A 19,663-nucleotide genomic window follows, 5' to 3' on the forward strand; every position below is an offset into this window, starting at 1 on the left:
TTGAGAAAATAGCTTTGGCAAACCAACCCATAGTTTAAACACAGGTATTATTAGAGGAATTTGAAGCCTGGGGTGCACTAACGCTAACCATATCAATACCAAACCTCAAACTTTAACCAACTTCTGACTAGATAGCACAAAACCCCACACTAAAGATCTAGCAGAAGGAAAGGCATGCCCATTTCTAGCATACAAAATACCTTAGCATCTGTTATATCTCAGATACCCAGTTTTCAACAAAAATTGTGAGATATATGAAAAAAGCAAGAAAAAAACAAAACACATTTCAAAGAAATAAGGCAATCATCAGAACCAGACTTAGATATGACCTAGATGTTGGAATAATCCAACAGGAATTTAAAATAATGGATCGAATGGGTAAATTCAGCAGAGAGATGGAAACTATAAGAAAGAAATAGAAATGCTAGGAATAAACAGAGTAACAGAGATGAAGAATGCCTGTGACAAGCTCATCAGTAGATTGGGCACAGCTGGGGAAAGAATCAGTGAACCAGAACACAGGTCAATTAGAAATTACCCGAACTGAAACACAATTAGAAAAAGAGTGAAACAAACAGATACATACACACAGAATAGAGCATCAAGAGCTATGGGACAATATCAAACAGTCTAACCTACATGTAATTGGAATCCCAAAAGAAGAGAGAGAATGAGGAAGGAAACATATTTCAGAAATAATGGCTGAGAATTTTCAAAATTAATGACGTCAAACCACATGTCCAAGAAGCTCAGAAAACACCAAGCAGGATAAATACAAACAAGTAAAATTACCATAAAACCCCACATCTACACATATATTTAAAATGCTGAAAACCAAAGATAAGGAGAAAATTTTTTAAAGCAACAAAAGAAAAAAAGAAACATTACCTACTGAGGAAAAAGGGTAAGAATGACAGCAGACTTCCTACACACATCATGCAGAAAGGAAGACAGTGGGGAAGCATTTTTAAAGTTCTGAAAGAAAAAGCTGTCAATACAGGCTTCTATACCAAGTGAAAATGTCCTTCAAAAATGGAGAAATAAAGACGTTCTCAGACAGACCTGCACTAAGAGAACTCACTCCCAATAGATGTTCCCTGCAAGAAACGGCAAAGGAAGCTCTTCAGGCAGAAGGAATATGATATCAGCCAGAAACTTAGATCTGCACGGAGCAGAGGAGAGCGCTGGAAGTGGACTAGATGAGTGTAAGATAAAATTATTCTCTTATTCCTAATTGCTTTAAAAGATAAGTGACTATCTAAAGCCAAGATTGTATGGTTTGTGTATAGTATAGGTGAAAGTCAACCGTAGCACACAGTATGGGAGGGAGGGATTTGGAATGTACTGTTGCAAGATTCTTAAACTACAAGTGAAGCAGTGCAGTATTATTTGAAAGTAGACTCGGATTGGTAAAAATTGTATGTTTTAGACCCTAGGGCAACCACTAATTTTTTTTTTTCAAAAGAGGTATAACTAGTAAGTCAATGTTGTCGTTATTTTTCGCTGCTGTCGAATGGGCCCCTGACTCATGGCGACCTCATGCACAACAGAATGAAGTGCTGCTTCGTCCTGTGCCATCCCGTGATCTGTGTCAGACTGGATCGTTGTGATCCATAGGGTTTTCTTTGAATGATTTTTGGAATTAAATTGCCAGGCCTTTCCTCCTACTCCGTCTTAGTCTGGAGGCGCCACTCAAACCTGCTCAGCATCGTAGCAACACACAAGCCTCTGCGGACAGACAGCTGGTGGCTGTGCGTGAGATGCGTCGACCAGGGATTGAACCTGGGTCTCCTGCGTGGAAGGCGAGGCTTCTACCACTGAACCACCACTGTCCCCAGTACGCCAATAAACCAAACTAAACCTGTTGCCCTTGAGTTGATTCCAACTCATAGTGAGCCTGTAGGACAGAGCAGAACTGCCCCACAGGGTTTCAAGGAAAGGCTGGTGGATTTGAACTGCTGACCTTTTGGTTAGGAGCCAGATGCTTAACTAATGTACCACCAAAGCTCCGGTAAAGCCAATAGAGGAGATAAAATGAAATGATAATAAATTCAGTGTTAAGACAAGGCAGAAGGAAAGGGAGAGGGGAGAAATGGGACAAACAGAAAACAGCAAAATGGTAGATCTTAATCCAGCTGTATCAGTGATCACCTGAAATATCATTGGTCTGAGTATACAAGTTGAAAGATAGAGCTTATCACAATGGGTCAAAGAGTACAATTCAACTAAACGCTGTCTACAAGGAACCCATTTTAAATAATAGATGAAACATTAAAAATAAAGGATAAAAAAAATACACCAAGGAAACATTAGCCAAAAGAAAGATGGAATAGCAGTTTTAGTACTAGATAGAGTTCAGAACAAGGGGTATTATACAGGAATAGAGACATTTCATAACGATAAAGGGGTCAATTCTCTAAGAAGACATAACAATCCTAGATATGTATGGAGCTAACAGTAGAGGTTCAAAATACTTGAGGCAAAAGCTGATTAAACTGAAAGGAGAAACAGACAAATGCACAATTAGTAATTAAAAGAACAATAAACCAGAAAATCAGGAAGGTTATAGAAGACCTGGAAAACATTATCAATCAACTTGAACCAATTGTCACTTACAGACCACTCCACCCAACAGCAGCAGAATCATGTCTTCCTCAAGCATCTTCAGCAAGATAGCTCATATTCTGAGCCATAAATAAAACCGCAGCAATTTTGAAGCAGTTGATGTTGTACAAAGTATGTTCTCAGACCATAGCAGACTAAAACTAGAAATCAGAACAGCAAGATACCTGGAAAGCCTCCAAATATTTGGAAATTGAACAACACACTTCTCAATAACCCATGAGTCAAGGAAGAAATCTCATGAGAAATTAAAAAAGGGTGAAAATGAAAACACAACATATCAAAATGAGTGAGGTACAACTAAATCAGTGCTTAGAACAAAATCTGTATCATTCAGTACCATGAATAATTAGAGCTCAAATCAGTTCTATATCTTTGTCTTGAGACGCTGGAGGAAATGGAGCAGATTAAACCCAAAGCCAGTAGAAGAGTAGAGCAGAATTCAATAAAACAGGAAACAATAGAGAAAACCAGTGAAACCAAAAGCTGGTTCTTTGTAAAAGATCAATAAAATTACTAAAGCTCTAGATAGATTGAACGTGGAAAAAAAGAGAAGACAAAAATCGCTAGTATCAGGAATGAAAGATGGGGCATCTCACTCACCCTACAAATCTTAAAAGGATAATAAGAGAACACTGCAAACAGTTCTATTACCATAAATTTCACAATCTAGACAAAATGGTCGAATTTGTTTGAAAGACTCAATCTATTAAAATCCAGTAACAAATAATTAACCTGAATAGTTATATGTTTATTAATAAAATTGAATTTTTGGTTAAGGACATTCTAAAAAAGGAAACTCCAGTCCCAGGATAATTTCACAAGCCAAAATTTCAAAAGGCTCGAGGAAGAAATTATGTCAATTTTACACAGACGCTTCCAGAAAGTAGAAGAGCAGGAACACTTCCCAACTCGTTTCCTGAGGCCTGCCTTACCCTGATACCCAAACCGAAGACATTACAAGAAAAGAAAACACAGGCCAATATTTCCTAGGAACCTAGAAACAAACATCCTCAACAGTATATGGGCGTATTGAATCTAGCAATATATAAAAAGGATAACATATCATAGCCAAGTTTGAAAATCAGTCACTGTAATTGACCATATCTTTAAAAGACTAAAGAATATATGGTCGTCATCTGAATAGATGCAGAAAAAATATCTGGCAAAATTTAACATTCATTCATGAAAATACTGTCAGCAAATTAGGATAAAAGGAAACACTCTTTACTAAAGCGCATGTAGAAAAAACTAGAACTAACGTTGCATGTAATGATGAGCTAGTGAAGGCTTTACCCTTAAGGCTGGCAACAAGACAAGGATGTCCTTTCTTAACCCTAATAGTTGACATCGTACTGAAAGTCCTAGCCAGTGCAGTAAGGCAAGAGAAAGGCATAAAAATTGGAAAGGTCCCCCAAAAATCTGTCAAAAAGCTCCTGGAACTAGTAAGTCTAGCATGGTTTCAGGATAGAAGATTAATATAAGACCAAAAAAACCAAACCCGGTGCCTTTGAGTTCATTCCGACTCACAGCGACCCTATAGGACAGAGTAGAACTGCCCCATAGAGTTTCCAAGGAGTGCCTGGCGGATATGAACTGCTGACCCTTCGGTTAGCAACTGTAGCACTTAACCACTACACCACCAGGGTTTTTAAGTTTAATATACGAAGTCATTATATTTGTATTCCAGCAATGAACAATTAGAATTGGAATAAAAATTTAAATACCATTTTTAGCACCCCAAAATTAAAATACGTAGGTATAAGTCTAACAGTATTTGCAGGCCCCACATGCTGAAAACTAAAAACTCCTGATGAAAGAAGTAAATGGAGAAATATATATTTTCACAGATTGGAGGACTCATGTTGTTTCTCCCTGATTTCATCTGCATATTCGATGCAATCTCAATCAAATCCCTATCAGTCTTTTTTTGTACATCTCAAAATCTGACTCTAAAACTTATTATGGAAACGCAAAGAATTAGAACGGACAAAAGAGTTCTAAAATAGAAGAGCTAGAGAACTCATACTACCCAGCTTCAGGATTTACTTTAAAGCTCACTAGTCAAGACAGTGTAATATTTATTGGTCAAAGGATACACACACGGAACGATGGAACACAATAGAGAGCCCAGAAATAGATCCACACAAATGTAGTCAGCTTTTTTTTTTTTTTTGCAAAAGTGAAAACCAGTTCAATGAAGAAAGGATAGTCTTTTAAAATACAAATGGCGCTGAACAATTTGATGTTCATATGCAAAAAATACAAAGCTTAACACACACCTCATACCTTCATGAAAATTAACTCAAAGTGGAGCATAGACATAAATATAAAACTTAAAGCTATAAAACTTCCAGAACAAAACACAGAAGGAAATCTGCATGACCTTATATGAGAAAGAGCATAATCCATAAAAGAAAAAACTAATAAATTTGGTTTTATCAAAGTAGGAACTTATGCTCCATAAAAGACACTGTTAAGAGAACGAGAAAACAAGCCCCACACTGGGAGAAAATATCTGTAATGTACATATCTGAGAAATGACTTCAATTAAGAATATATTAAGAAGGCTCAAAATTCAACAAAAAGTGTAATTTTTTAAATGATTTTTATTGTGCTTTAAGTGAAAGTTTACAAATCAAGTCAGTCTCTCACACAAAACTTATATATACCTTGCTACATACTCCCAATTACTCTGAATGAGACAGTCCGCTCTCTCCCTCGACTCTCTCTTTTCGTGTCCATTTTGCCAGCTTCTAACCCCCTCTACCCTCGCTGCCAAAATAGTCTCAAGTGTCCACCTGATGGAAGAAGCTCAGTCCTCACCAGCATCCCTCTCCAACCCATTGTCCAGTCCAATCCATGTCTGAAGAGTTGGCTTTGGGAATGCTTCCTGTCCTAGGCCAACAGAGGGACTAGGGGCCATAACCACTGGGGTCCTTCTAGTCTCAGTCAGACCATTAAGTCTGGTCTTTTTATGAGAATTTGGGGTCTGCATCCCACTGCTTTCCTGCTCCCTCAGGGGTTCTCTGTTGTGTTCCCTGTCAGGGCAGTCATTGGCTATAGCCAGGCACCATCTAGTTCTTCTGGTCTCAGGATGATGTAGTCGCTGGTTCGTGTGGACCTTTCTGTCTCTTGGGCTCCTAATCACCTCGTGTCCTTGGTGTTCTTCATTCTCCTTTGATCCAGGTGGGTTCAGACCAATTGATGCATCTTAGATGGCAGCTTGCTAGCGTTTAAGACCCCAGATGCCACTCTTCAAAGTGGGATGCAGAATGTTTTCTTAATAGATTTTATTATGCCAGTTGACTTAGATGTCCCCTAAAACCATGGTCCCCAAACCCCTGTCCCTGGTACACTGGCCTTCAAAGCATTCAGTTTATTCAGGAAACTTTTTTGCTTTTGGTTAAGTCCACTTGTGCTGCCCTTCCCTATATTATGTGTTGTTTTTCCCTTCACTTAAAGTAGTTCTTATCTATTATCTAATTAGCGAATACCCCTCTCCAACCCCACTCCCTCCCCCATCTCGTAACCCCAAAAGAATGTTTTGTTCTCAGTTTAAACTGTTTCTCAAGTTCTTGTAACAGTGGTCCTGTACGATATTTGTCCTTTTCCAACTAATGTCACTCAGCATAATGCCTTCCAGGTTCCTCCATGTTATGAAATATTTCACAGATTCCTCACTGTTCTTTATCAATGCGTAGTATTCCATTGTGTGAATATACCATAATTTACCCATTCATCCGTTGATGGGCACCTTGGTTGCTTCCATCTTTTTGCTATTGTAAACAGTGCTGCAGTAAACGGGGGTGCATATATCTGTTCGTGTGAAGGCTTTTATTTCTCTAGGATATATTCTGAGGAGTGGGATTGCTGGATCATAAAAAAAATACAGTACTATTTCTAGCTTTTTAAGAAAGCACCAAATCGATTTCCAAAGTGGCTGTACCATTTTACATTCCCACCAGCAGTGTATAAGTGTTCCAGTCTCTCCACGATCTCTCCAGCATTTATTATTTTGTGTTTTTTGGATTAATGCCAGCCTTGTTGGAGTGAGCTGAAATCTCACTGCAGTTTTGATCTACATTTCTCTAATGGCTAATGATCGTGAACATTTCCTCTTGTATCTGTTAGCTACCTGAATGTCTTCTTTACTGAAGTGTCTATTCATATCTTCTGCCCGTTTTTTAATTGGGCTATTTGTCTTTTTGTAGTTGAGTTTTTGCAGTAGCATGTAGATTTTAGAGATCAGGCGCTGATCAGAAATGTCATAGCTAAAACTTTTTTCCCAGTCTGTAGGTAGTCTTTTTACTCTTTTGGTCAAGTCTTTGGAGGAGCGTAGGTGTTTGATTTTTAGGAGCTCCCAGTTATCTAGTTTTTCTTCTGCATTCTTCATAATGTTTTGTATACTGTTTATGCCATGTATTAGGGCTCCTAACGTTGTCCCTATTTTTTCTTCCAAGATCTTTATCGTTTTAGATTTTGTATTTAGGTCTTTGATCCATTTTGAGTTAGTGTTTGTGCATGGAGTGAGGTATGGGTATTGTTTCATTTTTTTGCAAATGGATATCCAGTTATGCCAGGACCGTTTGTTAGAAACACTGTCTTTTGCCCATTTAACTGTTTTGGGGCCTTTGTCAAATATCAGCTGCTCATATGTGGATGGATGTATGTCTGGATTCTCAATTCTGTTCCATTGGTCCATGTATCTGTTGTTGTACCAGTACCAGGCTATTTTGACTACTGTGGTGGTATAATTGGTTCTAAAATCAGGTAAAGTAAGGCCTCCCACTTTGTTCTTCTTTTTCAGTAATGCCTTATTTATCCAGGGCCTCTTTCCCTTCCATATGACGTTGGTAATTTGTTTCTCCATCTCCTTAAAGAATGTTGTTGGGATTTGGAGCAGAATTGCATTAAATGTATAGGTCGCTTTTGGTAGAATAGACATTTTTATAACGTTAAGTCTTCCTATCCATGAACAAGGTATGTTCTTCCACTTACGTAAGTCTCTTTTGGTTTCTTGCAGAAGTGTACTGTAGTTTTCTTTGTATAAGTCTTTTACGTCCCTGGTAAGATTTATTCCTAAGTATTCTATCTTCTTGGGAGCTACTGTAAATGGCATTGATGTGGTGATTTCCTCTTCAATGTTCTTTTTTTTGTATAGAGGAATCCAACTGATTTTTGTATGTTTATCTTGTATCCCGATACTCTGCTGAACTGTTCAATTGGTTTCAGTAGTTTTCTTGAGGATTCCTTAGGGTTTTCCGTGTATAAGATCAAGTCCTCTGCAAATAGAGGTACTTTTACTTCCTCCTTGCCAATCTGGATGCCCTTTATTTCTTTATCTAGCCTAATTGCTCTGGCTAGGACCATCAACACGATGTTGAATAAGAGCAGTGATAAAGGGCATCCTTGTCTGGTTCCCGATCTCAGTGGGAATGTTTTCAGGCTCTCTCCATTTAGGGTGATGTTGGCTGTTGGCTATGTATAAATGCCCTTTATTATGTTGAGGAATTTTCCTTCTATTCCTATTTTGCTGAGAGTTTTTATCATGAATGGGTGTTGAACTTTGTCAAATGCGTTTTCTGCATCAATTGATAAAATCATGTGATTCCTGTCTTTTGTTTTATTTATGTGGTGGATTACATTAATTGTTTTTCTAATGTTGAACCATCCCTGCATACCTGGTATGAATCCCACTTGGTCGTGGTGAATTATTTTTTTGATATGTTGTTGAATTTTATCGGCTAGAATTTTGTTGAGGATTTTTGCATCTACATTGATGAGGGATATAGGTCTGTAATTTTCTTTTCTTGTGGTGTCTTTACCTGGTTTTGGTATCAGGGATATGGTGGCTTCATAGAATGTGTTTGGTAGTATTCCGTCCTTTTCTATGCTCTCAAATACCTTTAGTAGTAGTGGCGTTAACTCTATTCTGAAAATTTGGTAAGAACTCTGCAGTGAAGCCGTCTGGACCAGGGCTTTTTTTTGTTGGGAGTTTTTTGATTACCTTTTCAGTCTCTTCTTTTGTTATGGGTCTATTAAGTTGTTCTACCTGTGTTTGTGTTAGTTTAGGTAGGTAGTGTGTTTCTAGGAACACATCCATTTCTTCTAGGTTTTCAAATTCGTTGGAGTATAATTTTTCATAGTAATCTGATATAATTCTTTTAATTTCAGTTGTGTCTGTTGTAATATTGCCCATCTCATTTCCTATTCGGGTTATTTGCTTCCTCTCCTGTTTTTCTTTTGTCAGTTTGGCCAGTGGTTTATCAATTTTTTAACTTTTTCAAAAAACCAGCTTTTGGTCTTAATTCTTTCAGTTTTTCTGTTTTCTATTCCATTTAGTTCAGCTCTAATTTTTATTATTTGTTTTCTTCTGGTGCCTGTGGGTTTCTTTTGTTGCTCTCTTTCTATTTGTTCAAGTTGTAGGGATAATTCTTTGATTTTGGCCCTTTCTTCTTTTTGGATGTGTGCATTTATTGATATAAATTGACTTCTGAGCACCACTTTTGCTGTGTCCCAAAGGTTCTCATAGAAAGTGTTTTCATTCTCATTGGATTCTATGGATTTCTTTATTCCATCCTTAATGTCTTCTATAATCCAGCCTTTTTTGAGTAGGGTATTATTCAGTTTCCAAGTGTTTGATTTTTTTCCCCTGCTTTTTCTGTTATTGATTTCCACTTTTATGGCCTTATGATCAGAGAAGATGCTTTGTAATATTTCAGTGTTTTGGATTCTGCTAAGGCTTGCTTTATGACCTAACCTGTGGTCTGTTCGAGAGAATGTTCCATGTGCACTAGAAAAGAAAGTATAGTTGGTTGCTGTTGGATGGAGTGTTCTGTATATGTCTACGAGGTGAAGTTGGTTGATTGTGGCATTTAGATCTTCCGTGTCTTTATTGAGCTTCTTTCTAGATGTCCTGTCCTTCACCTAAAGTGGTGTGTTGAAGTCTACTATTATTGTGGAGCTAAGACAACGTAATTTTTTTTTTATTAACTTTCATTGAGCTTCAAGTGAACGTTTACAAATCAAGTCAGTCTGTCACATACAAGTTTACGTACATCTTACTCCGTACTCCCACTTGCTCTCCCCCTAATGAGTCAGCCCTTCCAGTCTCTCTTTTCGTGACAATTTTGCCAGCTTCCCTCTCTCTCTATCCTCCCATCCCCTCTCCAGACAGGAGATGCCAACACACTCTCAAGTGTCCACCTGATATAATTAGCTCACTCTTCATCAGCATCTCTCTTCCACCCACTGTCCAGTCCCTTTCATGTCTGATGAGTTGTCTTCGGGGATGGTTCCTGTCCTGTGCCAACAGAAGGTCTGGGGACCATGGCTGCCGGGATTCCTCTAGTCTCAGTCAGACCATTAAGTATGGTCTTTTTATGAGAATTTGGGGTCTGCATCCCACTGATCTCCTGCTCCCTCAGGGATTCTCTGTTGTGCTCCCTGTCAGGGCAGTCATCAATTGTGGCCGGGCACCAACTAGTTCTTCTGGTCTCAGGATGATGTAAGTCTCTGGTTCATGTGGCCCTTTCTGTCTCTTGGGCTCTTAGTTGTCGTGTGACCTTGGTGTTCTTCATTCTCCTTTGCTCCAGGTGGGTTGAGACCAATTGATGCATCTTAGATGGCCGCTTGTTAGCATTTAAGACCCCAGACGCCACATTTCAAAGTGGGATGCAGGATGTTTTCATAATAGAATTATTTTGCCAATTGACTTAGAAGTCCCCTTAAACCATGGTCCCCAAACCCCTGCCCTTGCTCCGCTGACCTTTGAAGCGTTCAGTTTATCCCGGAAACTTCTTTGCTTTTGGTCCAGTCCAATTGAGCTGACCTTCCGTATATTGAGTGAAGACAACGTAATTTTAAAAATGATAAAAGATCTGGACACTTCATCAAATAAGTATATTGAAAAGATGCTTGCCATCATTAGTCATAAAGGAAATGCAAATTAAAACCAGAGTGAGATACTAGCAGACGCTTATTACAATGGCTAACCCCCTCAAAAAAAAAAAAAAAACAGACATACAAAACTATTAGTTTAGTATTGCTGCCGTAAAAAGTTTTTTTCATAAACTTAGTCGCTTTAAACAACACGCATTTGTTATCTTTGTAAGTCAGAAGCTCAGGACACAGCGTGGTTTTGCTGGTCCTCTGCGTGGATTCTCACAGAGCTGAAATCAAGGTGTCTGGAAGTTCTAGGCTCTTTTAGGTTGTTGGCAGATTTCTTCTCCATTTGTCTGTAGGACCGAGGCCCCCTTTTCCTTGCTGGCTGTCAGGGGTCATTCTCAGCATCTGGAAATTGCCTGCGTTCCCTGGCTCGTGGCCCTCTTCATCTTCAAATCCAGCAATGGCGGATTGAGTCCCTCTCACACTTTGAAACTCTTTGATTTCCCCTTCTGTCACACCTCTCCTGGCTCTCCTGACTTGAGCATGCTTTTAAGGGCTCATGTGATTAAATTGGTCCCGTCTGTGTAATCCAGGCTGAGCTCCCTGTTTTAAGTTTCTGAACATTAATTATACCTGCAAAGTCCCTTCACAGCAGCACACACATTAGCATTTGATTTGGTTGACTGGGAGACAAGATTCTTGGGGAGATGTCTTTAGAGCTCTGTTTAATACACTGACAATATCAAACGTTGGCGAGGATGCAGAGCGACCATACCGCTCATACATTCTTTTTCACATTCCTGGTGAGACTATGAAACGGTACAGCCACCTTGGAAAAGAGTTTGGTAGTTTCCTGTAAAGTCCAGTATACACTAACCGTATGACTCAGCAATACCAATTCAAAGTATTTACCCAAGTGAATTGAAGACTTATGTTTATGCACAGACCTGTATGTGAATGTTATAGCTTTATTTTAGAAGGACAACCCAAATACCTTTCAACAGATTGGTGGATAAACTGTGGTGCATCCATATAGTGGATACCACTCAGCAGTAAAAACCTGTGAACTGCTGAGTCATTTCAACCACAAAGATAAATCCTAAATATATTTTCCTAAGTGAAAAAAGCCAGACCCAAAAGCCTACATATTATGTGATTCCATTTAATGACATCCTAGAAAAGGTGAGCTTGTAGGGACAGAAAACAGATGAGTGGTTGCCAGGGATTGGGTGTGAGGGAGGCATTGACTACAAAGGAGCGGTACCCTGAAAAGTTTGGGGTGATGGAACTGTTCTGTATGGTGTTGTGGTGATTGATACATGACGTTACATTTGTCAGAACCCACAAACTACAGAAGAAAGAGTGAATTTTACTGTATGCAAACTCGAAAAAATATAACCAGGATGGAGGCGGAACCCAACATGAAATGAAGAATGTGAGAAATGATTCTAACCGTATTACAAGTTGTCGGGACAGCCCCAGCAAGGAAAGACCCTCACTGTGCGTCCTGGCAGATAATCTGAAGAACTGACACATAGCCCTTTCCAGATTCATGAGTTCGGGGAAACTTACTGACAGAGGCAAGCAGCTGCTCTCCAGTGGCAGTCGGCTGGAGTATTTTCCACAACCACCTAGCAAGGGACCCCAGCTTATATACCATTCCAGCTGGGACCAAGGCTCACCGTTTTTCTCCCACATCCTTGGGCAGTCAGTGTTCCCAGGGACTTCACGTCCAGGCCCAGATGTTTTCCTTCTTGTTGCTAAGGCATTCCTCGGCCTTGAGTGCTGGCCCAGCCATGCCACTCCCGGCCTCGTACCTTAGCCTGAGTCCATCCCGAATTCATCCCCAGCGTGCTTCAGGGAAGAGCAAAGCTGATTGCATTAGGGAGGGGTTGCATATAGCTGAATGGCATTACCCTACACAAGTGTATGACATAACTTCCCTGACGGTGGTGGGGAAGAAAGGAGCTGACCTGAATAATTTTGCAGACAGTGTTAAGTAGATATTGTAAAGCTAAAGATAAAAAGAACCATACTAAACACTAGGTGGTAAATTTTTTTCTCACAGGTGGATGAGTTAGGAATTCTGGCACTACTTATTTGTATACCAGGATTGAAGTAATATGTTATAGATATATAATACCTATTGGAGAAAAAAATTACAGAAAAGCAAGGAAGAAATACTAGGATGAACCCTGTGGTTCTGGACTGGAGTTGGAGATAACAGTTTGAACTCACGTAGATTAAAAAATATAGCTCCATGCTTTCACTTGGGAGGATGTGCCTTCATTTCAGAGGAACACGAGCTTGCTTGGAGACACGGTGAGTGGAGGAAGGAATGGGATGAGGAGAAGGAAATAAAAAGGCATTGCAGTAAAGGGCTTAAGGGATCAACAACCACATCTGAGGAAACTCAGTTATCTCCCCTCAGACATGCGAAGTTCACCCCACCTTCTTACTTCTTCCCCTAGGGTATTCTGAATTTTGAGTCCTGAACCATGTACCACCAAACTTGGTGTTTTACTTCGAATTATTAGTTTTTGGCTGAATCTAATAGTGGCTTAAAATACAGTCATGTATCACTTAATAAGAGGACTGGAGGAAGATTCCAGACTGTTTGAAGTGGCTCCTTTCTGTCATGAAACTGAGGTTCTTTCTCTCTTTTGGTGGCCGACTTTCACTGATCACTTTTTGTTTTAATGCTTGTCACCTCAGAGCTATAAAGCTGGTTGCCACATATCCAGCCATCAAATGCATGTCCATGTCAAGAAGAAGGGGTTGAGCTTTATTCTAATGCCTATCCTTTAAAAAAAAAAAAAAGGAAAACAAATGTTTTCATAACCTCTCCCCTCAGTAGATACCTTCTTAACTCCTATTGGCCAATACTGTGTCACATGGTAGCTCTTGGCTGCGAGGAATTCTGGGAAGTGAGTAACTGGCAAAGAGGAATAGAATCATCCTCATTGACCTAGGTTAATGATGGTTCCTCCCTTGGGAGAAGGCACATTGCCACTGCGATATAATTGGGGCTTAATTCTCAAGGAGTAAGGTGGGAGGATGGCTATATTTAGACAGTAACAATGTCTGTGGCTTCAGACCTCTAGGAATATGCTGGTTCTGCATCCTTATCAAGGTGTTCAGTTTCCTTACAGAATTTCACAGTCCTGGTGCAGGGGAGCTGCTTAGAGACTATCTTAGTCTGTGGTCATTTTAGCGGTGGGTTAGAATGGTTCTAAGAAAGTGGGATTCCCAGGGTCACAGTGCTTATCAGTGGCCGAGGGGGGCTAGAAGGCAATTCTTGTTCCCAGGTCACTGTGGGGTTTATAATAACAATAAAAACTGTGTTCTAATCCATTTCTCCCTATTCCTATTTCCTGTTCCCAGAGGGAACCACTTTGAACTCTTAACTGTGACTGCTTGTGCTTATTTTCATTTTTCTAATTCACGTGCTTATCCTGTTCTTATTTGATACTTCTCAGCTGTAGTTTTTTTTTTAATACGGAAAATAAGAACTTAAGTTTTTCTGCCACCAGTAATTCTGACACATACCACTCATGTACACAAACTTCTCATTCCTCCCTCGAAATACAGTGACATCACCATTTTTGTTAAATTCCCGTTTAATGGGTACTTAATTATTTTTTCTTTAAACGTCTCAATACACTAAAATGCTTCAGCTGTTTTGTCAGTTTCCTGATGGGATGTATCCTTTCTTGAAGCTGTAGGTCTTCCTGCTCCACTGTGAGCTGTTCATTTCTGATACAGAGCTGCGGACGCCTTGATAGGGCACTCAGTCACGGACTCCTATTTCTGTCCTCCTGACATCTAAGCTCTGCATGGTCATATCAGTCCTTCTTATATCTCTCAGCACCTCTGTGTTGTGAGTGCCGGAGAAAGGTGAGGCAGTCTGCTTCCGTGAAGGTTTATAGCCTTGGCAACCCTATGGCGCAGTTCTGCTCTGTCCTATAGGGTTGCTGTGAGTCGGAATCGACTCGATGGCAATGGGTTTGTTTGGTTTGGTTTTTGGTTGTGAATATTTCTGGCCTTTCTGATGAACCCAGGTGGCTTTCACTGCAGAACGGCATTTAATCTACCTTGGGGTGGAGACTTCAGAAACCACAGAGCAAGCCTGGCCTAACAGTTTTGATTGTTTTCCTAGGCCTGCCTTCTCAGATCCTGCCTCTGTCCAGAAAGAAGAGGAAATGACTGAGCCACAGGTAAATTTTAATTATGCTCCCTGTCTTACTCTACAGTACAGTTTAAGGGGATTGCAGTAATTCATGCAGTAAATTGGAAAATCTGTATAGATAAAACATATTTTCAGTGGAAATAACAGTTTCTGGAAAAGGGTTTCAGAGAAGAGTTAAAATATGGTTATGCAGAAATGCATTCATTCAGAGAGATTAAAGTTGAGCTTCAAATTTGAATTTTATTATTATAGATAAAGCAGAGCAAATCAGAAATTCATTATATTATGGAATTTGCAGTGTCCATAAAGATAAAAATAAATATTTCTTAGCAGAATAAACCTTTCATTGGCACTTATCACTGTTGCTAGGTGCTGTTAGGTCTGACTCATGGCGACCCTATGTATAACAGAATGAAATGTTGCTTGGCCCTGTGCCATCCCTACAAGTAGGTATGCTTGAGCCCATTGTTGCTGCCACTGGTTCAATCCATCTCATTGAGGGTCTTCCTCTTTTTTGCCTACGGTCTACTTTACCAAGCATGATGTCCTTCTCCAGGGACTGATCCCTCCTGATACCATGGCCAAAGTATGTGAGACGTAGCTGCCACCCTTGCTTCTGAGGAGCATTCTCGTTGTACTTCTTCTAAGACAGATTTGTTTGTTTTTGAATTTTGCTGGTGTTTGAAATATGGGTGGCACAGCTTCGAGCATCACAGCAACACACAAGCCACCGCAGTATGACAAACTGACAGGTGGTGGCCTTGGCACCTAGGTCAATGAAAATATTGGACTGTGACTTCCTGTAGTTGATAAATTCAGATTTTTGGATGGTCTGTTTTGATCAAGGATTTTATTCATTTCCTGTGGCTGCCATAACAAATTACCACAAACTGGGTAGCTTCAAATTAATGACAGAAATGTATTCTCTCACAGTTCTGGAGGCCATAAGTCCGAAATCAAGGTGCCATCACAGCCACGCTCTCTCTGAAGGCTCTAGAGGAGAGTCTGTTCATACCTCTCTCTGAGCACCTGGTGTTGCCAGCAGGCTTTGGTGGTCCTTGATATGTAGATGCATCGCTCCAGGCTCTGCTGTGTCGTCACATGCACACTCCCCACGTCTGTGTGTCTTCTCCTCCTACACGGACACCAGTCCCGTTGGATCAGGCTCATCCTAATGACCTCACCTTAACTTGATCATATCTTCAAAGACCCTGTTTCCAAACAAGGTCACTTTCACAGGTACCAGGGCTTAGGACTTCATATCTTTTGTGGGGGGACACAATTCAACTCATAACATGGCTGAAATGAAGGTTATACGTCAAATAGCCCAACGTTGGGAAGAATGCAAATGAACACAAAAAGGGATAAACTTATATAGTGGAATGCTACACAGCAGTAAACAAAATGATACAAATTAATGTGGTAAGCACCAACACAGATAAATTTTGTAGACATGGAGTGAGAGAAGCCAGACACAGAACAGCACATACCATTTGAGTTCATTTATATAAAATTGAAGAACTGGCAAAACTAATTTATTATCATAGAAGTGGGAGGAGTGGTTACCTGAGGGGAAATTTACTGGGAAAGGGGCATGATGGAATTTTCTGGAGTGCTGAAAATGTTCTGTTTTGACCTGAGTAGTGGGTACAGGGAGCCCTGGTGGCACAGTGATTAAGAGCTCAGATGCTAACCAAAAAGTCGGCAGTTCGAATCTACCAGCTGCAACCTGGAAACACTATGGGGCAGTTCTACCCTGTCCTGTAGGGTCATTATGACTCGGAATTGACTTGACGGCAATGGGTTTGGTTTGGTTTTTTTTAAGGTTACAGAGATATATAAATGTATAAAAATTTTATCAGGTTGTACACTTAATATTAGTGCATTTTGCGCCATTGTTCTATACATGTCATACCTAAGCTTAAAAAAAAAAGGAAACTATAATATCTGAAGAAATAGATGGGATATGTGTCTTTCAAATGACCTTTTGAAATTATCTTTTTCAGTGGGCATTTGCTATAGACAGAGCCACAGTCTAAAAAATCAGTGGTCTGTTTTATTTGTTGACTGCTCTATCTGCAGTCTCTAGAACAGCTGCCATACGTGCCGTTCTGTGAATCTTTGTGCTTTTAATGAATTGGATTTATAGTTCCTAATTTCTTCTGCCTCCTCTTCCAGGATAATTCCTTTTCTTAGAACTTAATTCTTTTTCTTTGTAACTCCTTTGGTATCTTTGTCTTTCAGATTTACCCTGTTTATCCTATATCGAACATATCTCTCACTTCACTGCTTCTTTACTCTCAGCTCAAAGCTTCGTTTAGGTTTTTTTTTTCAGTTGTACTTTAGATGAAGGCTTACAGAGCAGACTAGTTTCTCATTAAACAACGTACTTATTGTTTTGTGACATTGGTTGCCAACCCCATGACATGTCAACACTTTCCCTTCTCGACCTTGGATTCCCCATTACCAGCCTTCCTGTCCTCTCTTGCCTTCTCGTCCTTGCCCCTGGACTGGTGCGCCCATTTAGTCCCATTTTATTTTATGGGCCTGTCTGATCTTTGGCTGAAGGGTGAACCTCAGGAGTGACTTCACTACTGAGCTGTAGGGGTATCCGGGGGCCATACTCTCGGTGGTTTTCCAGTCTCTGTCAGACCAGTAAGTCTGGTCTGGTCTTTTTTTTCTGTGAGTTAGAATTTTGTTCTACATTTTCCTCCAGCTCTGTCCTTTGCTCAGCTTTGTTTGGCCATGATTCCTTATCTGGCAGCTTCTCTATATCTTTAGTTTTATCATCACCCAAACTGAGTTAATTCTCAAAGTGAACACACCTGTGTAAGCAGCAAAAGAACTAGATCAGGAAGTAGAACATTACCCCAGCACCCTAGAAGACTCAGTCTGCATCTTCCCGAGTTACAGCCCTACCCTGGGGGTTAGCACTGTTCAATTTCTGTCACCGTAGATCATTGAAACCTTGGTGACATAGTGGTTAAGAGTTTGGCCGCTAATCTAAAAGTTGACAGTTCCAGTCCACCAGGTGCTCCTTGGAAACTCTGTACAGCAGTTCTACTCTGTCCTGTAGGGACACTATGAGTCGGAATCAGCTCGACAGCAATGGTTTTTTTGGTTTTTTATCGAAGTTTTATATGGATTACTTTATATAATCCTCATAAGGAGTGTGGGAGTTAGGTATTTTTATTGTTTCCTTTTTTTTTTTTAATGAATGGGGTAAAAAGCACAGAAAGATTAAGAAACTTGCTCAAAGAGGTAGCAGAAGCAGGATTCAGCCAGGCAGTATGACTCTGAAGCCTGTGGTTTTAACTGCTGTCCTACATAGCCTCAACCTCACTTAAATGATAATTGAAATACAAATAAAATGAATTTTATATATATATATATATATATATATATATATATATATATATATATATATATTTACCATCAGGCTGTCCATTTTGGAAAAGAATCATATCTCAAGTCTGATCACTTGTCAGCATTTCCATGGATCTTGTAACCTAGGCCATATCATCTCAGCGGGAACTACTTCAGTAACTGCCTGTTAGTCTCCCTGCATCCATTCTTGGCCGTCTGTAGTCCGTTCTCCATAGAGCAACAACACGCATTAAATTCCCTGCTGACGCCAGCCGTCGCAGAGATGCCTCTGGACTGAGTGACATTTTGTTCAGCTGTACGTGGGCTCAGCATGAGTTGGAGCTGACTCGGTGGCAGCTAACAACAACGATCACAGGTAGATGTTATTACCCGTTTTACAGATGAGGAAAAAGAAGCAAGTGAAAGGTGCCGTCTAAGTCTCAAACCCCAGGAAGGAAGGAGTTTTTTGAATACTTAGAAGATCGCATGTATTTTATCTCATTAAAATGCAAGCAAAACAAAAACAGCATCAAGGATGTAATAATGCACAAATGTTAGACTCAAGCCCTGTATGTCACTTTTTTTGAAAGAGAAAGAATTAGCTTTCACGTATGTGTTATGGATAGGAAAGAAAAATGAAACATTAAGATATTTAAAAAAAATTCTAAGCTTAAAACCATCTAGTGGCTTCCTTTTACACTTGGCATGTCATTTCCAAAACCCTTCATGATATGCCTTCTGCCTGTGTCTTCACCATAATCTTGTACTACACTCTTTCATTCACTGTGTTTCAGCTACACTAGCTTTTTTTCTTGAATTGGAACAGACCAAGTTTATCTCTTTCTTGGGAATTTTGAATATGCTATTAAATGTTCTACCCTAGATATTTATATGATGGCTTCTTCTCAACATTCAGGTCTCAGCTGAGGTCCATCCTCCTTGTCTTAGTCATCTAGTGCTGCGGAAACAGACGTACCACAGGTGGATGGCTTTAACACAGTCTCCTAGGCTAGAAGTCCAAATTCAGGGCCTCAGCTCTGGGGGAAGGCTTATCTCTGTCGGCTCTGGAGGAAGGTCCTTGTCGTCAGTCTCCCCCTGGACTAGGAGCTTCTTCACTAGGAACGCTGGGTTCAGAGGATGCGCTGTGCTCCCGGCGCTGCCTTCTTGGTGGTATGAGGTCCCCCTTCTCTGCTGGCTTCCTTTTCCTTTTATCTCTTTTAAGATAAAAGGTGGTGCAGGCCACACCCCATGGGAACTCACTTTACATTAGATCAGGGACGTGACCTGAGCACGGGTGTTACATCCCACCCTAATTCTCTATAACATAAAATTACAATCACAAAATGGAGGACAACTACACAATACTGGAATCATGGCCTAACCAAGTTAACACATATATTTGGGGGACACAGTTCAATCCATGACACTCCTCTGAGTCTTCTTTGATTCAAAGTAGAGCTTCTCAGTTTCTCTCTTACCCCTTACCTTATTGTGTTTTCTTAGTAGCATTTATCACTGTCTTATCTTGCTTATTCAGTTCTTTATGTTTTCATTTCTGTTTCCCCCACCCAAGCAGAATGTGACCTCCAAGAGGAC

The 19,663-nt window shown here is 40.0% G+C and overlaps 1 protein-coding gene across 1 annotated transcript in view; it reads left to right on the plus strand.

The window, feature by feature from the left end:
* Nucleotides 1-19,663, plus strand: part of ZNF569 (zinc finger protein 569) — a 72,875-nt gene that overhangs the window by 12,043 nt on the left and 41,169 nt on the right. Inside the window, exon 3 of the mRNA XM_010601588.3 lies at nt 14,672-14,729. Within this exon, the coding sequence (XP_010599890.1) occupies nt 14,715-14,729 (15 nt within the window). The 5' untranslated portion in view covers nt 14,672-14,714. The remainder of the gene's footprint in view (nt 1-14,671; nt 14,730-19,663) is intronic.

This window comes from Loxodonta africana, chromosome 11, assembly GCF_030014295.1.
Source record: "Loxodonta africana isolate mLoxAfr1 chromosome 11, mLoxAfr1.hap2, whole genome shotgun sequence".
Taxonomy (NCBI): Eukaryota; Metazoa; Chordata; class Mammalia; order Proboscidea; family Elephantidae; genus Loxodonta; species Loxodonta africana.